Here is a 20947-nt window from a genome sequence, read left to right as displayed (position 1 = left end):
TATACCCCTTCCAAAATTGGGTGGGGTGATTGTGGGGAGAAAGACTACATGGTTGCTTTGGGAGGGCAGGATGTTCAAACCGTCGAGATTGTCATAATAGAATTTTATTATTCAAAATGTTACAGATCTAGAATTTGAGATTATGAAAAATATATTTGACAGCGTGTTCAGGGAGGTGAGAGATAGGCTAGAAATCAAACATATTCAATACTAGAAATTGGCACAGTCCAAGTTTATAAAGGTCAGCCAAGCAACGCAGAAGAAAGGAGCACGGCAATGATACGTGCATTGGGTGGATTGCACAAAGAACTCACGCTGTAAGGCTCTCACACAATGGAACTACAGTTCCCACAATCCACCGCGAAGAAAAGCCTTCCGGCCCAGTGCAAGTACACTTTCGGAAGAGTAACAGAAGCATCACGTTAGGGATATAAAATGATTAGCAGACGGATCCCTTCAACTTCCGGGTTCGAATCACACTTTGTTAAATGATGAAAACTATGATTTTACTTTGTGACTTAGGCTACCTCCAACTTGGGATAACAATACTGGGTGTAACATGAAATGGGGTTATATGCTATCTTGCAATATTCTGAATTCGCAGTAGACAGAAAGACATATAATACAACTCTTCCCTTGTCTCCCGAGACAGACGGATGGCCAACCAACCTAACGGGGCTATAAAGAATTATCCGCTGTAGCCGGACTCTAACCTGCCGTGTTCAGAAGGATCTTCATTGCACGGATGTTGAAAGCCAAGCTCTCCTATCCGCACCTCTGCAGTATATGTAATGCACTACATTTTCATTGGCATTTGAATCGTCAGGACTATAGTTTTAACAAGATAGAACAATATTTAAATGCAGAACTTTTTTATTTTTTAAGGATGAACTCCTCTCTTGGCTGCTCTGTTCTGTTTGCGAGTGGACGCGCCAAGGCACAATCGCGCAGCTACCTTAAAGCTTTGATTTCTCACTTCCGCCCCAAGGCCATGTATTATACAGTATTTGATTTCTTATCGGAAACACGAAACGACACGTTCGAGCAGCGCGATGGTCCCCTCTACCCTTTCTATCTCTCCCTGAAACCCCGGGCGAGCCAACTGGAGGAGGGCTTTCCTTTCCCTCGACAAGAAACTCGGTTTCCCAGCATGCTTCGCTTCGCGTCCCGAGCATGCGCTTTGTCGACTGCGCTGTCGCTTTGCTTTGGCATTGACTGAGGCGGCGGCGGCGCGCGGGCGCTCGCCATGGAGTCCTACGATGTGATCGCGAACCAGCCGGTGGTGATTGATAACGTGAGTCCGGCCCTGACTGGGCCCCTCTGTGCTGTGGCCCCCTGAGGAGGTGGGGGCGGGGGAGTTCTGCCGCGATCCCTGCGGGCTGCCGGGGCTTTGGACTCCCCCCTGGAGGCCCTTCGGCGCCCCCTCCTCTTCCCAGGAGGCTCCCCCTTCCTTTCCACCGGGTCCTTCGTGCACCATCACCTGCTTCCCGAAGCTGGTCCTTCTTGTCTCCCTTTCGATGACCCAGCCCGGGTTCCCATTGGCTGCTTCCTCTGCCAGTCAGTCGCTGGGCGGTGCATTGCGAAGAACAACAGAGCCTTAATTAAGGGGTAGTGCACGCCCTTGGGGCTTCTTCGTCCTCTGATTGGCTCCTTACGTTGCTACTCGCTTGGGTTTACCCACTCAAGCCTTCAGGACCCCAGCTTGTCCCGCCTTTTTGAAGTTCATTGGCTATTATTGGAGATTAGACTGTGCTAGTTGGTCTTCTTGACCCTTAAATTTCGCCTGGTTTGTTATGATTGGTTAGTGGTGGAGAAATGAGTATGTGGTCTGGTGATGTTCTTAAGAGTGTAGCCTCCTGCGATGCCTCGGTTGTGGGTCCTGCTTTCCTCTGGAAGCCAGTGTCCATTCTTCCCAGCAGGCATTTCTGCAGGTGGAAACCAGTGTTAGATGCTGCCTCTAGTTCCAACATGATGTGTTCTGTATTAAGAACAGTGCTTCCCAAAATGCCTTGGAAAAAACCCGGTTACATATTCCTTCGACACCTTTCTCCTGGGCCTTTATTCAAACAATAACTCTAAAGGTCTGGCAGGGGTGATAAAACAGGCTGACTCTTCAGCAAAGGGTTGTTGTTTTTTACTGTCATGTGGTGGGTAAATTTTATGAAATAATAAAATACCAAAATGAGTAAGATTCCCTTTATTCTCCTTAATCACGCTGCCTCTGCTGACCTTTACGCTTCTCATTTAGAAGCATGAGCTTGTATCACCCACCCACACACCCAGTGCTTTTTCTTCATTCTGTTTGGCCTTGGGCAGTGCAGTGAATTTTTCTGCACTTTCATTGCCTGTTTGCTAGTATGAGGGCTTAATCTGCCAATTTAAATATGTATATAAAGCTTCCTCTGAAATCTCTGGAAATGGAATCCTTTCTTACTAATGTTCTGCATTAATAGACTTTGTAGAGGTGCGTGCTAGGTAGCTTGTTAAAACTCACATTATTTCTCTCCTGTATCCAGTGTCTCCTAAATATTTAAATAGCTAATAGATGAGGGCATCATCAGAAGGCACATGACACAGCAACTTTGCTGAAGCTAAGCACATGTAGTCTTAGTCAGTGCCTGGATGGAGATTTTTGGGGTACTTTGCACATACCACCTCAGGGGCAGAGAGTGTGATATATTAAATAAAAGATCATTTGGCTTGTAAGCTTAGTATTTTCCCCACAAAAAAAACACCACCACCATGCTGAGGAATCTCTTAAGGATACTGTGCTGCTAATGCTATTGAGGGACAGAAGAGCAGTAAATTAAAACTGTTCAGAAATCAGGAAATTTAATCTATGGAAGGTTTAGGGATGGAAAAGGATTTTTGTTCACTCCACCAAAACCTTCCCACCCATTTGATGGATCATGATCATAACACAGACATGTGGATTAGTTTGCAAGGATAATTTACTCCCATTTAACTTAAAAACAACAATAGGATGGTCCAAGGGCTTCTCTGGCTCTTTTCTTTTTTAACCATTGGAGCAAGCAGAAATGGTTTTTTAAAAGTAAATAAGCAAGGGATACCTTTAGACGATCTTGTAACTGCCCCATAATTTATTTATTTTTAAATTGAAAGGTGTGCAGATTTATTTAGAATTTTGCCTTAAAAATTGAATGGATCTAGGACAGAATGGACGTACTGGTCTACTTGCATGCAAGAAACATGAACTGAATTAAGACTGTTCTGTACATTTCCATCTGGAATGAGGAATCTCTGGTCTTCTCACTGCTCCTGGACTCCAATTCCCATCAGTCCCGGCCAGCATATCCAGTGGTCAGGGAGGATGGGAGTTGTAATTGGGCAACATCTGGAGAGCCACTGGTTCTGCATCTCTGATCTACATTTTCTGAAGTACTTTGCATGCTGTTTTTCCAAGGGACTTGCAAAAGCAGAAGTTGCCCAGATACGTGCAATGATTCTGTATTCTGTTACGTTACTAGGACATAGGATCTTTGGCTTCAGTGTATAAGTCATACATCTGGTTTTATCTGCTGCATTATTTCTGTTTCTTGAATGCACTCTGCAACTTGACTGGACTGGAGGAGAAGAGTGGAAATAGGATTTGCTCCCTCTGGTGGTCACTTACAACATGGACATTCCAAACACATTTACAGTACTATCATGGAATTTCTGGGGTGTTTTGCCATTGTTTGCACAGATTGGGATGGTTACAGATAAATCACTTGTGCTACATTTAGGCTGATGCACTGTTCAGTTTATTTTTACCAGAAATATTACAGGAACTGAAGCACCTTACAATAATGGGCTGTTTTTCTATAATTGTCTTCAATTCTTTTCTGCTCCACAGGGCTCTGGCATGATTAAAGCTGGCTTTGCAGGTGATCAGATACCCAAGTACTGCTTTCCAAACTAGTAAGTAGCTTGGTGCACAATTCTGGATTATATTATTGAGACTCCATGAATTCCATATCAAGTGCAGTGCCCATTGTGGAGAAGAGTAGGTCTTGGGTTCTACCCTGGCTCTGGGACTTGAAACCACAAGCTTCTCAGATCTGCCCTGACTGGCCTAATACAGGGGTGTGGTGGAGCAGAGAATTCCTTAATACTAAGGGCTTTGAGATTCTCTGTAATAGCTGCTTGTGGGTTTTGTATCCTTGAATATTCTTTTCCAAACCGACCCTAAGTCCTCAACTCATAACTATATTATTTCTGTACTGAGATTTGCATATGACACATCTCCCAAGGCTGTTCAAGTACTACTTCTTAATCAGTGGTTCTAAGATGCTCTCTCAGCAGTAAACTGAGGAATAAATGGTACTGTTCAATCTATTCCTTGTGTTGTGAGATTATTTTTTCCACTATGTCTTACAGCGTGGGCAGACCAAAGCATGTTCGGGTTATGGCTGGAGCTTTGGAAGGTGACATTTTCATTGGACCAAAAGCAGAGGTAAGGCAGCTGTATTGTGCTCCTCTGTCCTTGGGTAAGGCACCTGAAAGGGAAAACCTGTCCCCTCTCTTTGGTTCAAGCTTACCATCACTTGCCAGTCTTATGGTTCTTCTGATAACAAGTTCAGGATTGGGACATTTTGCCCAGAATACCAGGTCACATTAGAAATATCTTGGAGTCTGAAGGCCTTGTTTATGCATAACAGAGCTTGCATAACATGTGCACATGTTTGTTAAGCAATAGGGCACCTCTGATGTGTATCCTGCATCATTTCTGTTGCCAGTATAATTTACAATTCAGGCCCAGTAGCTGCTGTGGACTGGGGAACCTGTGGCCCTCTGGATGTTGTTGGACTACAACTCAAGCCATCCCTGACCCTGACTGAATATCTCTGCTTGCCAAAGTCCAGACCTGATCAAATCAGTGAAAAGTGAATGCACTAATGGAGAAGAGCTGATTTCAGGACAAAGTTCCTGATCAGTCTAACATGTGACCTGTCACCACCTGACTCTTCCATGGTTCCTGAATTTGAACTGTGAACATTCAGAATGAAGGAAGGACAGTGGCTACAGTAGCCATCTTCATATTTGTCTCCTTGTTTCTAAATAGAAGAATAGAGATTCTCATTAACATTGCTTCCATACTGTCAATAACATACAGTGGTACCTCTGGATGCGAATGGGCTCTGTTCCGAAGCCCTGTTCACATCCAGAAGCGAATCTGCGTGTGCGAGGGTCGCAATTCACTGCTTCTGCGCATGTGCGTGATGTCATTTTGAGTGCCTGCGCATGCGCAAGCGGCAAAACCTCGAAGTAATGCGCTCCATTACTTCTGGGTCGCTGCAGCGTGCAACCCGAAAATACTTATTCCAAATCTATTTCAACCCAAGGTATGACTGCATTCCCTCCTGCACAAGAGGTGTGCAATTATTATTATTATTATTATTATTATTATTATTATTATTATTATTATTATTATTAAAATGGTGCTGCTCAGTGGGGTTCCTGGAAAGTAGCTCCATTAAGAAATGAGCTACAAAGTCTCTGTGATGGACACAGCGGGTGATTCCTCTGACCTTCCTCTGACTGACTAAGTACCTTGTTTTGTTTTTTGCTTTTGCTTTGCCCAGGAGCACAGAGGCCTTCTTTCCATCCGCTACCCTATGGAGCACGGCATAGTGAAGGACTGGAATGACATGGAACGCATTTGGCAATACGTGTACTCAAAAGACCAGCTCCAGACCTTCTCTGAAGAGGTGAGCTAACTCTATATCCACAAGCCCCAAGTGGCCAAACAAAGAAAGCCTCCCATATCTGGTTTGGTAGAAGTGCTTTGCACCCTTACTGCTTTCTGTACTTGGATTTTCCATTCTTTATCATCTATCCACATCATAACTGTCACGGCCACCCAGGACGGGTCCCAGCTCACAAGAGACCTCACTCCGTTGCAGTTTATTTACAGGAAAAGTTTATTGAAGATTTCTGCTTCTCGTACAGTTCAGCATCGTGGCCGTACGTCTGTCACGTTAGACCGCTGAAGTCCCCTCTGACTCCTCCCCTCTTCCACACCAACTTAATAGCCTGGCTCTAGACCACCTCTTCCTCTCCTTTCTTTTCCGCAGGGTCTTCCTGCCCCCCTGGGTTCCCTCTCTCCGTGACTCGCCTGAGGCTGAATCCTCTGCCGCCTCTTCCCCCCTCCTTCTGGCTTTAGGGCCGGGCTCCTCCCCTGAGCTCTCTCCACTTCCGCGCGCCTCTACGTTTGAACTTGGCGCGCGTACGTTGCTGCTGACCTTTCTTTCGACCGCTACACCACCCCTTGTTCTGCTCTCCACCCTTTCCGGCTGAACACCTTGCTCCAACCCCCTTTCTCTGTTCTCTCCTAATCCTGCTCCCTCCGAGAGGCTGACGACTCCACCCCCTTTACTCCGTTCCGGCTGAGACGCCTCTTGCTGCGTCTGTCTTCCACTGGGCTCCTCTCCGCTTCTCCCTTCTCCTCCCTTTTGCTTGATTAAGGTAACCCCCTTTTGAGAATCCTCTGACTCGCTGCTCAGACTCGTGGATTCCCTCAGAATTCCGTCATCTTCTTCCTCATCCTTCTGCCCCTCCTCCCACTCGCTCTCCGTCTCCTCTGTCATCTCCTCCTCTCTCCCAGAAACCCTGACATCCATCCCCCCCTCGAAGCCCCCCCTTCCCCCCTCCCGCTCGCCGGGTGCAGGTTGAGGAAAACGTGGTTCTTCCGGGGTCGGTTCAGGATACAAGTTGTCCACTTCAACGTTCTCCTCTGTCATCTCCGTATATGTGTGTTCGAACTCGGGTTCCCCACCCACAGACATTACAGTCTCTTCCTCCATCACTGCTTCTCCTGGCGCTGCCTGCCAAGGACCTACCATCCATCTCTGACTCCATGCCTCCCTTGGCTGATCCACCCACCAACAAGGGCCTGTCTCCTCCCCCCCCAGTCTCGGATCCCTGGTCGGGCTTGTTTCGGGCGTATGGCCCTCGGGTGAGGAGAAACCCTCGAACGTGCTGTCTGACAAAGTGGGCGTGAAAAGCCAATCATCAAAATACTCCTCGGGCATGGGCTTGTGCGGAAAAAGTGCATGGAACTCCTCCTTCAACAGGGGTTCGTCCAACGCGTAACCCGGCACCCAGCTATTGGCAGAGGCCGGAGTGCCTTCCCTGGCTAGAAAATATTCAACTCCCTCCTCCCCCCATCTCGAGTCCAGTATCTCTGTGACCTCGTTAAGAGGTTCTGGTCTTGGCGATTCCCCCCCCTCAGGCGCCCTCCTACGTGGCTCTGGGAGTGCTCCTGACTCTTGAAACCTGTGTGGGGTTTTGTAGGGAGTGAGCACCGACCTATGAAAGACCGGGTGCACCCTGGAACCCTCCGGAAGGGCTAGACGAAAAGCCACCGGATTGATCTTAGCCTCAACTTGATATGGCCCTAGCTGCCTGTGTCCTAACTTCTTCTTGGCCAATGACCTGGCCGGCATCGCGTGGGCTGCTAACCACACCCAGTCCCCAATCTGGATGTCCTCTCCCGCCCTCCTGTGCTTATCGGCCTGCACCTTATACGCCTGTTTTGCCAGCTCCAAATGTCTCCGCAGCTCCTCGTGCACCTCTTGCAACTCCGCTGCAAACTGGTCGGCATCTTGAGGCCCCCCCCCTCCTGGTGCCGCAAATCTCGGGAAGGTTCTGGGATGACGGCCATTGTTCGCGAAGAAAGGCGTCACCCCGGTGGATGCGTGTTTCGTGTTGTTGTAGGCGAATTCAGCCATCGGCAGATAGTCCACCCACGCCGCAGGTCGCTGGTTGGCGTAGCACCGCAGGTACTGCTGCATGATCGCGTTGACCCTCTCCGCTTGACCGTTGGTTTGTGGATGTCTCGCCGATGTCAGGTTGATTTTGACGTGCAAGATGCCCAGAAGCTTTCGCCAGAAAGTGGAAACAAACTGGCGCCCCCTGTCGGACAAGACGGACTGCGGAAGTCCATGCACTCTGAAGACGTGATCGATGAAGAGCTTTGCGGTCTGTTCTGCCGTCGCCACCTTGGCACAAGGGATGAAATGCGCCATCTTGGTGAACAAGTCCACCACCACTAACACCGCCGTCTTACCTCTGGAGCTGGGCAGGTCCGTAACAAAGTCCAACGCTACCCTCTCCCACGGTTGCTGCGGTGTCTCCAGCGGTTCTAGCAATCCCGCCTGCTTCTGGTGCACTGGTTTGGACCTCTGGCAGATATCACACCTGGCGACGTAGTCCGCCACCTCTCCTCTCATCTGGGGCCACCAAAAGTCTCTAGCCACCAACTCCATCGTCTTCTCTTTGCCGAAATGGCCTGCACTCGGGGCGTCATGCAATTGTTGCAGAACCTTGGCTCGAAGATCGTCGGTGGGCACGTAAAGGGCACCCTTACGAGTCAAAAGTCCATCTTGCAATTGGAACTCATCGTTGTCTCGCGACCCTCCGCGTAGCTCCTCCATCTTGGACTGTGCAAACTGATCCCTTTGCAACGCGCGTCGCACCGCGTCCAGGTCGACTGCGATGGTAGCGCACGTCCACGCCTGCGGTGCGAAAATGTGCTTTGCTGCGATTGGAGCTGCTTCCTCCAAGTATTGCGGCTTTCGGGACAGCGCGTCTGCAATAACATTGGAGTCTCCTGGGATGTATTCTATTTTGAAGTCGAAATCCGCAAAGAACTCCGCCCAGCGCATGTGTCGCTGGGTCTGTAACTTAGCCGTCCGCCAATACTCTAAGTTCTTGTGATCCGTGCGGACTTGCACCGTGTGCTTGGCTCCTATTAAGAAGTGTCGCCACGCTTTGAAAGCTGCATGAATGGCCAACAACTCCCTGTCCCATATGGTATAATTGCGCTCCGTCTTGCTGAGCTTCCGGGAGTAGAACGCACCCGGTCTCCAGTTGCCTTGTGAATCCTCTTGCAAAAGAACGGCCCCAACCGCTCTGTCTGACGCATCGGTCTCTACCCGCATGGGTCTGCCGGGATTCACGTGGAGCAGCTGCTCTTCGGAGGCGAAAAGACCTTTAAGCGTCCGGAAGGACCGCTCCGCTTGTTCGGTCCAGACGAACTTCTTCTTCTTGGAACTGAGGGTGTCAGTGATAGCCGCCGTCGCGTTCGCAAAACCTTTAATAAACTTGCGGTAAAAATTGGCAAAGCCGATGAACCTCTGGACCTCTTTCCGATTTCGAGGGCTTTTCCAGTCCAACAGCGCTTGAACCTTAGCCCTGTCCATGGCCAGTCCCTCGTCGGACAACTTGTAGCCAAGGAAATCAACCTCTCTGACATCAAACTGGCATTTTTCCAACTTGGCGTACAACCTGTGGTCCTTCAGCCTCTGCAGGACCTCCCTCACGTCCTTATCGTGATCCTCCGGCGATTCCGAGAAAATCAGGATATCGTCGAGAAAGCAGACACACTTCTTGTAGAGGAGACCTGCTAGCACGTGGTGCATAAATGCTTGAAAAACGTGGCTGCCATTTTGGAGACCGAAAGGCATGACTCTGTATTCGTATGTGCCCAGAGGGGTGAACATGGCGGTCTTCCACTCATCTCCTTTCCGGATGCGGATGAGATTGTAAGCTCCACGTAGGTCCAGCTTGGTGAAAATCTTGCCCCTCCTGACGGTCGCTAAAAGGTCGTCAATCTTGGGCATGGGGAAAGCTTTGGGCTTAGTCAAGCTGTTTATGAACCTGTAATCCACTATAAGCCTTTTTTGGGGCGTGTTTTTCTTCTTCACAAAGAACACAGGGCTGCCACCCGCTGCTTTAGATTCCTGGATGAAACCTCGCTTGAGGTTATGGTCTATGAACTCCCGAAGCTCTTGCATCTCGTCTTCCGACATGGAGTACAGCTTGGCAGCAGGCAGTTGCGCCCCTGGCACTAAATCAATCGCGCAGTCGTAAGGTCTGTGAGGCGGCAACTTGTCAGCTTCCTTCTCACAGAAAACCTCCAAGAAGTCCTGGTACTTGTGAGGCACTGTTTGCACCATACCCAGATGCAACTGCTGCTCGGCTTCTCCTCCCTGATCGGTCTGAAAGCAATGCTGAGCACAATACGATGAACAAAAGGTGATCTGCCGCTGGTACCACGCAACCGCGGGACTGTGCCTCTCCAGCCAACTCATGCCTAACACGATGGGCGTGTCCGATAAGTGGGTGACATTGAAACTAATAAGTTCTCGATGGTTGCCAATCTGCATCATCATGGGAGGGGTTTGCTGCACCACTTGCCCCCCCAGCAACTTCCTGCCGTCTACCGTGACCACGTTTAGAGGCGTCGTTGCAGGCAGGAGCGCCATGTTGTGCTGCTTAACGAACTGCAGTCCCACGAAGTCGGCGTTGCTTCCCGAATCGATCGTTATTGGAACCTCGAGGAGTCTCCCATCAGGCAACTGGAGTGTTGCTGTGAGCAGAACTGCCGGTCTGGGAGGCAAAGGGTCCACGCTCTGCAGTGATGCTGGGGGCTTGTCTACAGATCCGCCTGGCTGAGCCCCAGTAGCTCTGCTTCCAGCCAGGCACTGTCGTTTCCCTGAAGCTGCTCCCCTGGTTGCACCTCTGCTGTTACAGTTGCCAGTGCTGCAGTGTGCTTCTGGAGCCTCTGGGGGCACTCTTTCGCCATATGGTGCGCACTGTCACAGATGTAACACTTCCTGGTTCCTCTAGGAGGCTTCGCTTTGGCTGCACCAGGGACAGGGCTCTGGGATGGCTTCTGAGCCCTAGCACCACCAATCTCCATTGGCTCCTCGCTGTCCTTCCCCATTGGCGAGGGGTGCGCACGGCTGAAATCCCTGTGCACAAAAGGGAGAGTCCTCGCTTGCGCACGCGCTTGGGGCCCGTCCTCCTCGTGCCACGGACGTCCCTCATGTCGAATTCCAATAGCTAAAGCCCGTTGCACCACGTCTTCTTGGGTCTGGGGTCTGTCCCCCCTAGCGATCTCATCCTTGATGGGGGGGCTCAATCCCTCCCAAAAAAGATCTCTGACCGGCTTACTGTCCTTTGGCCAATCTAAGGCGGTGAGCAATGCAAAAAATGTAGAGTGGTATTGGCGCACAGTCGCTTTCCCCTGCCTCAGCCCGTGCATTTGACGGCGCGCAATGTCCACATCCACAGAGGATTGAAAACAAGAATCCATCGCTTTGATGAACGCAGTTGAATTGCGACGGGCCGGTCCATCTTCGCGCCACAGATTGCGTAGCCAAGCCCTGGCCTCCCCATGCAGGTGCGAAACAATGAACCCCACTTTCTCCTCCTCATCTTTAAAATCGTGACGGAGTAAATGCAGTGCATATACGACGTCCGCTCTGAAATTGGGATAGTCTTGCAAGTTGCCATTAAAATGCGGAACCAGGGCACCCCCCCTCCGTCCAAGCGCAATGCCCTCCGCTCTGGAACCTGGGGCCCCCGCCCTGTCCGCGTGTTCCCACCTTGCCTGCAAATCCTGGCACGTCTTCTCCAAGTCGTCATTCTTCTTCTGCGAAGCAATGACTGCCGATGTGAGAGCGGTAACCTGATCCCGCAGTGCAACCAGCTGCTCCTCAGCGCTCATGGCTGCTCCCGTTCGTGAGCTTCGCAAAAAAAATTTTTTGCTTTCTGAGAGGGGACTTACTGTCACGGCCACCCAGGACGGGTCCCAGCTCACAAGAGACCTCACTCCGTTGCAGTTTATTTACAGGAAAAGTTTATTGAAGATTTCTGCTTCTCGTACAGTTCAGCATCGTGGCCGTACGTCTGTCACGTTAGACCGCTGAAGTCCCCTCTGACTCCTCCCCTCTTCCACACCAACTTAATAGCCTGGCTCTAGACCACCTCTTCCTCTCCTTTCTTTTCCGCAGGGTCTTCCTGCCCCCCTGGGTTCCCTCTCTCCGTGACTCGCCTGAGGCTGAATCCTCTGCCGCCTCTTCCCCCCTCCTTCTGGCTTTAGGGCCGGGCTCCTCCCCTGAGCTCTCTCCACTTCCGCGCGCCTCTACGTTTGAACTTGGCGCGCGTACGTTGCTGCTGACCTTTCTTTGGACCGCTACACCACCCCTTGTTCTGCTCTCCACCCTTTCCGGCTGAACACCTTGCTCCAACCCCCTTTCTCTGTTCTCTCCTAATCCTGCTCCCTCCGAGAGGCTGACGACTCCACCCCCTTTACTCCGTTCCGGCTGAGACGCCTCTTGCTGCGTCTGTCTTCCACTGGGCTCCTCTCCGCTTCTCCCTTCTCCTCCCTTTTGCTTGATTAAGGTAACCCCCTTTTGAGAATCCTCTGACTCGCTGCTCAGACTCGTGGATTCCCTCAGAATTCCGTCATCTTCTTCCTCATCCTTCTGCCCCTCCTCCCACTCGCTCTCCGTCTCCTCTGTCATCTCCTCCTCTCTCCCAGAAACCCTGACAATAACTATCCTGCATACAGCTCCCTGTATTCACTAACTCAAGTATTTACCAGTAAATATATATATATTAGGGATGTCAAGTTTACAGGGTTTTAAGATATGTTTGATGTAATGTGATTTCACTGAATTCTTAAAAATAGCTTTGTAAGCTATTGAATGTTGGGTGAATGGGTCGTAAATAACCACAGAAAAGAATTAAAATGAAATAAGGCAAAGTTCATTGAATCAAAATGGAGAAGAGCATTTGCCTGGCCGTTTGCTTCAACTTGGGTTGTTTTTCCTCGTGCCCACTCTGCATTTCAAATGTTTTTGCTTGACTGTTAGTCCCCTTTCACACGAAGCACTCTGGAGCATGTTACAAGGGGTAGGGCAAAAACCTCTAGAATGACAACTTCTTCAAGACCATTGTGAACCTGGCAAAATTTCCCTTCTTTCAACCTATTGCAACTGGTGACAAATTCTTCCACTGCCGAATAAAGTCTTGGGGTTGCCTGTTCATTGCTTTGGGAGACCTGGAAACATCCATATGATCCCTACCCAGCCAAATCTTTTGTGTCCCCAACCACCAGCATCCCGTACTCCTGACGGAGGCTCCCCTGAACCCACGCAAGAACCGTGAAAGAGCAGCTGAAGTTTTCTTTGAAACCTTTAATGTGCCAGCCCTGTTCATCTCCATGCAAGCTGTGCTTAGCCTGTAAGTACTTTCCCCCACCCCTTTTGCTTTCCTGGAACTCTCTTTCGTGGAAGAGAGGGCTGTTAATGGCTACTAGCCAGGATGGCTATGCTCCACCTCTTCCGTTAATGCTCTGTTCCCTGGTTTCCCACAGGAATCTGGTTGGCCACTGCGATTATGGGATGCTGGATGGGCCATTGGCCTGATCCAGCAGGCTATTCTTACATTCTTTGGAGGAGAAACAATTTTTTTGCAATGCAAAACATGGGTTTGCATGGGGTCTGTTTTCCCTTAAGAAAGCGGGCTGGCCGGGGTGACTAGCTTGTGTAATCGTGTGCATTTTTACTCAGCAGTGGGCCGCATTGTGTTCAGAAGGGCTTACTCTCAGCTAAGTGTGCACAGGATTGCATCCTTGATCTTGTCAAAGATTACGTCGAGAAATGCTGGCTTCTTGACTAAACGAATGCTCAGGTGTCTCTTTGTGTTAGAATTTATCACCATTGTTCGTATTCTGTGTCAATTCTAGTTTTGTTCTCCAGCCTATCACTTTTTCAGAGCGTATCTGCATAGTATAAACTTTCTCCCTTTGTTGTCTGAGCCAATGAAGTATCACCATCAGTATGTTTTCGTTTTTAAAGATAGCTCCTTAGTTCTAGAGAAGTCAGAATAAATTAAGTTGTCCTGGAGTAACAATGACCTTAGGAAATGGCGTTGGGGAGCCCCATTAGTTAACGTTGACTTCCGCAAATTCTGTTTTGTGTGTGTGTTCTGAAACATATTTCCTTTCTGCAGTTATGCGACAGGGCGAACTACGGGAGTGGTGTTGGACTCTGGGGATGGGGTCACCCACGCGGTTCCTATTTATGAAGGCTTTGCCATGCCCCATTCCATTATGCGGATTGACATAGCTGGCCGTGATGTCTCTCGTTTCCTTCGCCTTTATCTGCGGAAGGAAGGCTACGACTTCCACACGTCATCTGAATTTGAAATCGTCAAAACCATCAAAGAGGTGCCTGGGTGCCCTTAGTCTTCTGCGGGAACTGAGCGCTGTAGAATGGGATGGGGTGCCACACCTGGTGTATCTCACCGTATCCGGCAGGGTCTGTGTCAAGATTTCAGGAAGACTTGGGAAGAGAGGGCTGCTGCAGCTGCAGATGCCTCCTGAAGCTGAACTTTGAGCTCCAGTGCAGAACTGCATTTTCCCTGCTCTTCAACGGCACCTTCCCTTAGCACTAGGTCCATCTCTCAGACAGAAAGGGAAGACCAATCTGTGTTCAGAAAAATGACATGATACATCCCTTCTGGGGCTGTCTCTCTTCAGAACGTAACAAGTTCGAACGCTCCTTCATGCCAGAAACTTTCTACAAACTAGCACATCCAAAAAAATGAACATAATCCTTGCTAGCTTTCGATGGACAGAGAAGTCTTTTTAAAACCTACAAAAAGGGGAAGCTTTCAAGCATGACTTCTCCCCGCCACCACTTTCTGAAGTGGTAGCGTTTTAGGAAGACTTCCAAACATGCCCATGTGCTGACACATATACATAGTGCAAACCCTTTCATACTAGACATCATTGAGAACAGTGTGTCCTATGCTTGGCATATTGTGGGAGACCTCTGGTTAGCAATCTCATGTATTGTGTCTGGGCCAAGAGTAATGTGAGTATTCTCACCAGTGTTTGTGTCTAGTGTGTCTTTTTAAAAAATGTGCTTGACTGACTACCACTCTCTGCTTGTCTTTCTTCCACAGCGGGCCTGTTACCTGTCAATAAACCCACAGAAGGATGAGACATTAGAAACCGAGAAAGCTCAGTACTACCTTCCAGATGGAAGCACCATTGAGGTTTGTGCAGAGACAGCCCTGTTGGAAGTCAGATGTTGCTAAATAAGCCTCAGTTATTATTCTACAGATCAACAGACTGGTTAGGAATTGTGGCTGTTGTCTGCCTTTAGGCCTGTGGTGTTCAACATAGGAAGTCTTCCTGTGAAAATTTCTGGAGGAAGAAAAAGCTCCAGCCCAAGTGTTTCAAGTGTTATAATTGGACCCTGAGGCAGAGTATATTGGCGTGTCCCTCCCTACCCAGCATTCTAGTTTTCTTGCCTTTGGTGGCTTTGTTCCTCCTCATTTGCTGTGTCAGCGAACACTGGTGAGGCTTAATGAATCCCCCTGGCTAACTGTGGGGAAGTTCCTTCTGTGGCGCAATGGCTCAGTGCATCTGACGGTTAATCAGAAGGTTGGTGGTTTGAGCCCACCCAGGGACAGCTGTGGGTGGGCAGGATTCCTAGATGACCCTCAAAGTCCCTTCCAGCTCTATGAGTCTATGATTGTTAACATGGATTGCAGGTGTGGTCTATTCTAAAACTCAACAAAGGTGTCTATTTATAGTCCGTTAAGTTCCCTTCTTGTTGATTTCCTAGGCATCATATCTGAAAAAATCTACTTTGCTAGCTGGGTCATTGTTGTTTTTGATTAAACTTGGGGGAAAACTTGTTTCTTAACTTGATGGAATCTAATATGACAATGTTTGAGACTTGGCTTTGATAAAACAGACTCTTCCTCCAATATATTTGTTTTTTTAAGTTGATAGACCAGCCCTGCAAACAAGCTACTAGTCAGTAACAATTTTTACCAGCTCACTTCCCTACAAATACGTATGTTAGTAATTGGTGGTGCCAACTTGATAGGAATGTTTTCTTCACTGGGAGAGCTTCCTTGAGTTTGTCTGCTCAAAAAGGCTGGAGTATATGACCTTTGGCTCTGAGGTTCTACATGTATATCACTTCAGGCAGAGGGCCTTCTCAGTAGTGGCACCCGCCTATCTGACTTTTAGAAGACATCTGAAGGCAGTTTTTAGTGTTTAATGTTTCATTGCTTTACTATGATTATTAATATTCTGTTGGGAGCCACCAAGAGTGGGAGGGGAAACCCAGCCAGATGGGCAGGGTATAAATTATTATTATTATTATTATTATTATTATTATTATTATTATTACTATTATTTCTCACTATCAGCACATAAAGACTACTTATATAGGAACAAGAAAGCCCACTCTCTCGAAGCTCTGTGAGGAGTAATTTAAGAAATATTGTAAAAATGGAAAGGAAGAAACAATTTGTTAGAAAATGTAAAGGCAATATTAAGTTAAGAATTGCAGGAGAAATAATCAAGACGGAAGGCTATCAGAGATGCTGAAGGAAGTCTAAATAAGGATATATGTATAATAATTTGTGTGGTATGTCTTAAAAATTTTATATGCTAAAAATTAATAAAATTTTTTTTAAAAAGCCCACTCTCTCTTTTGTGCTGTTTGCAGATTGGCCCTGCCCGATTCCGAGCCCCTGAGTTGTTGTTCCGACCAGATCTGATTGGGGAGGAGTGCGAGGGGCTGCACGAAGTCCTGGTTTTTGCCATTCAGAAGTCGGATATGGACTTGAGGCGGACACTCTTCTCCAACATTGTCCTCTCTGGAGGCTCAACACTCTTCAAAGGTTCTTTCTGTTGGTTCTTTGCCTTTGGGGGACATGCTCGGTGCTTTGAGCTTAACTTGAGACTCCTTTCTGTCCCTTCTTCCTTGAAGCTAGCAAGGTTTACATTATCTTCCCAGGAGTGAGGATGGGCAGAAGGAACTCCTTATGGTTCCTTTCCATGGGGAAAGGAGAGTTCCAGAAAGATGCTGGTTTCAGCCCATTTGGAGGAGAAGGGGCTTTATATGCAAGCTGGGTATCTGAGGAAATAGTATCAATGGCTTCTCCTCATGTCTTCTATATAATACCAAAGGGACATCATTATTCTGCCCTGCTTGGTTTCCTTCCTTCCATTGCATCATTTACCTGAGATTTGTGGATTGACAACACCTTGCCATATAGTAAGCAATCCCCCACTTTCTGGTTCTCTTTCCAGGTCAGTGTTTCTGTAGACCTGGAAGCCTGAAGTATGCCCCAGCTTTTTAAATATTTTCTTTAGTGAGGAGTATGGGCAAGAAATGGAGCACAGCACCATCCATAGTGGAGGCTGCAGGCTCCTTGTCATTACCAACTGGGTGGGAGGCAGAAAGAGAAGTGAAAAGATGGGGAGATTTCCTCCATCACTACCAAGTCCTGAAATCAAGCCCTTTGGGGATGCAGGGCCTCCATCGATTGCGGGGGAAAGAAGCCAGAATCTTAATCAGCTGCCTTGAAACTGAAGTTGACTTTTGTCTTTGGTTCAGGTTTTGGCGATAGGCTTCTGAGCGAAGTGAAGAAACTGGCCCCCAAGGATGTCAAAATCAGGGTAGGTAGTGTTTTCTCTAGGCTTTTGCCGCTCTGAGGGTAACCCATGGTATTCTCAGCAGAACTGGGTCTCTGTGGAAGATGGGATTTGATCATCTCTATCTAGTGGGTGCATTAGTTGTTCAGTGTGAGCAGTTCCTCTGTTAATGGCCGTCTGCAGGGTCCTCTTCTCATGCTTGTCTTTCCACACAGCCCATTTGCAGTAATGTGAGCAGTGGTATGGAGAGAGCATTGGAATCACTTCTCTGTGTTTTTAACTCAAAGATACCCAGACACTTCCAAAAGCACTCATTCCAGAAATTTAGCTGTCTATTGCAACAAAACTGGCAGAGTCCTGTGATACCTGAAAGACCAGCATATTTATTGTGGCAAGCTTTTGGGAGCCAAAGGCCATTTTGACATATGCAAAATATCATGGCTTGCTCTGTGGCTTCTGCAGTCGAAATGCAACCCTGAAAGGCTGCAGAGAGGCTCTCTACCCTAGACTGCAGACCAGTTGGATGGAGCATAGATGGGACTGATGGGAAGTGATGACAATAATATGCTAGGGAAGAACTTGGTGAGCTTAGATTGTGGAGAATACTGGCTCCATCTAATTCCACCTTTCTTTTATTTCTCAGATATCTGCTCCTCAAGAGAGATTATATTCCACATGGATTGGGTACGTACAGCATCAGTCCACTTGCTGCACTATGAAAGCTCTCACTAATTCAGGTGGAGGAAGAAGTGACTTGCAGCTAGTGCAAAGGGAGAATCTGGCCTGTAGTCATATCCAGTGTGGTGTGGATGATTACATTTTTAATATTATTGAATGTCTTACCCACCCTTCACCGTATGGTCCCAGGGTGGGTTACCATTAATAGAAAGAGACAAAAATAAAACCAGTTAAAAGTCATTTCCATTAGCTACAGCTAATTACTATAGTTGTAGAGTGATGTGGTGGCTCCTTTGGAGGAGGGTGAAACTGCACCACAACTTGAGGATGCTGCAGAGAAGAGGAGAGATACCCTAGCAGGGCAGTCTGGTGTTCTCCTAACAGGGATGGGGCAGGTTGCTGTTGCTGCTATAGCAGCACAGCATTCTTTACTGTGTCTACCTTTGGGGAATCATTTCCAATTTCTTTGTCTTTTGATGAACTCCCACATATCTTCTGTAACAAGATTTTGGGGCATGTTGTGGGGTGGTGAGTTGATTCACCCACAACCCAGGAATCCATGGTGGCCTCGAGAACCGAATGCCACCTGGAATGTCCCCTGCATGTGCGCATGATATGAAAAGATGTAGGAGGGCCACCTCTTCTGGCATTAGCGTTGAGAAACCTCCAAAAAAAACAACCCCGTCGGTTCTCCAGAGGATAGTTTGAATACTAGTAAGTGCAAGAGAAAGGGAAAATAGCCACATGGCCAGCTGAGGCCTAGCTGACTTCCTTGTCTGGTCTTCCCCACAGAGGCTCCATCTTGGCTTCACTGGACACATTTAAGAAAATGTGGGTTTCGAAGAAAGAATATGAGGAAGATAGTTCCCGGGCAATCCATCGAAAAACCTTCTAGCCTGGCAGCATTCTGGGGTCTCCTTGGAGCGTCGTCCCTGTTCTCAGCTCACTTTCCTGAGTCATTGTCTGAGGAGCTCCCCACTGGTGTGTATGTGTATGGGTAGATGAGTGCCAGCATGCCCTGGACTTTCCCGAGGGAAGGGAAGGCTGGGGTTTCGGCTTGACTTTTGATTGGTTTTGCAGGTGGCAAGTGAGAAATTGGAATGAACCTGTGGGCAAGCTCTGTTCCCTTTTCGGCTGGCCCATAGACTTTGTTTTGGGGGTGGGGAGGGGAGTACAATTGTGTCGCAGAAGATGGCAAGTATGGCTGTGGAACTGAGCAACTTAGCAGGATGAAAATGAGAGTGCGGCAAAGCGGCCAGTGCATAGGGCTCCCAATGACTGGTGGAAGAACATGGGCCACGTTGAAGGTCCGTCATGGAACTCTGAGCACAGCAACTGATTACGATCCCGTTCCTCTCAGTTGCTCAGCAGTCGTTTTTTAGATGGCCAGTTCATCGCCTCCCCCCTCTACTTTAGAATTCTCTTGCACACAAAAGAGGATAAGCACATTCCAAGCTGTTACAAACCCATTTATGGCAGTGTGTGTGTGTGTGTGTGAGAGAGAGAGAGAGAATGAATCTGTAGTATGGTGTGTGAGAATCTGGACCACAACAGGATGGTTGGAGCAGTTAATTTTAGGAACTAGTTTGTAATGCATGGTGTAGAGCAGAAACACCCTTCCCTTTTTACGCTTGACAGTCCTTGCATTGGCATCTGGTGATGAGACAGTCGTCTGTCATGCGGCCAAGTGCCCAGGGCCACTCTGCAATGTGGCCTCATTCTCTCTTCCTTCTGCCAAGCCCCTCCCCTGCCTCTTGTGTGTTCTCACGGTTTACAGTGTTCATTCTTTCCGAAAGGCCGAGGCTTTATGCCCACGTCACAATCCCCGCACAAAGGGGCTATTCAGCCATGCTTGCTGGGAAGCCCCGTAATTGCTCTTAGAATTTATTTATTGAAAGCTTTTGGTGGTAACTGATCTACTAACTGGGCCCAACGTTAGTTTCCCCCATTTTTATCTGTCCTACTATCTACTACACGTCCTGTTTTAACATGTGCACCGGCACTGGGAATACCATACTTGCTTAGTAGCGTTGAGTCAGTCCTGCAACTATCCCTGCTCCTTAGAGTACCCTGTTACTTTTGGAGTGGCTGTTTCCATGAATGCACCGCAGGATGAAACAACAAACTCTGTTAGAGCACTAGGAGTTGAGTAAGAGGCCTCCAGAGGGAGGCTGTCATCCCAGAGTTAATTGTTAAGTCCTTTGACTGCTTCAGTACTGCTACAGAAATGGAATGGAAAAATCATCTGCTTTGAATCAAAAATTTTATTCTTTTTTTTAAATATACACATTTGGTGCTTCTTATTGTAAAGGGTTATTTTTGTTGTTTTAATGCTGCTGCTGAAAACCAAATATTTCACATTCTTGGCCACTTAAGTGTTAGAAAATGAGACAGCAGGAAACAAGCATTTTGTCTCTCTGTAGGCAACAATTGGAAGAGAAACTTCAATAGGAAGCGAGAGTGCAGGGACTCAAGAAATCCAAGGTGGAGGCAAAATATTGTCCTGTTTGATTTTGAATGTGGACCCCTTGTGCTTTAGCTGCAAACTTCAGTTTTGCCCTTCAACTCATCAGCTTTCTCAGAAAATGTCATGAGGATTAGAATAGGCCATTTAGTTTGTTAGGAGCAGCCCGAGCCCCTTCAGTGCTCAAAGCTGCAGTTGTTGTCTGGCCTAAGGGATGGGGACATCTCATAACCTCTCCTACACAATAGATAGGTAGTTAAAATGCAGTGCAAACTTTGTGTATTATGCCACACACACACACACACACACACACACACACAGTGTTAAAAAACCTTGCAAATAAAAATGTGAGGTGATAACAGTGACAATATAAGCTTTCCTAGTCCTTCAGTCCCTTCCTAATTTTAAAAGCAGGTGCGCCCTTAGGAAGAGTAGCTGAATTGGAAGTTTTAGGCTTCTCTATTAGGATAACAGGCTTACACTTGGAAAGAAAGTGGATGTATATCTGAGCTAAGCAAGAGCTGGGCCACATCTACCTTTCC

At 48.0% G+C, this 20947-nt stretch overlaps 1 protein-coding gene across 1 annotated transcript; it reads left to right on the top strand.

Annotated features, from left to right (window-relative positions):
* The first annotated feature begins 1150 nt into the window (after positions 1-1150).
* Positions 1151-20327, top strand: ACTR1A (actin related protein 1A). Its single transcript, XM_081912322.1, has 11 exons — positions 1151-1294; positions 3857-3921; positions 4381-4456; positions 5586-5711; positions 12914-13038; positions 13810-14026; positions 14767-14859; positions 16332-16506; positions 17226-17287; positions 17907-17947; positions 18734-20327. The coding sequence occupies exons 1-11, from the start codon at positions 1247-1249 to the stop codon at positions 18834-18836; spliced, it is 1131 nt and encodes a 376-aa protein (XP_081768448.1). The 5' UTR covers positions 1151-1246; the 3' UTR covers positions 18837-20327.
* Positions 20328-20947: the final 620 nt, after the last annotated feature.

This window comes from Podarcis melisellensis (genome assembly GCF_964234715.1).
Source record: "Podarcis melisellensis genome assembly, chromosome: 5".
Lineage (NCBI taxonomy): Eukaryota > Metazoa > Chordata > Lepidosauria > Squamata > Lacertidae > Podarcis > Podarcis melisellensis.
This window is presented reverse-complemented; position numbering and strand designations above follow the sequence as displayed.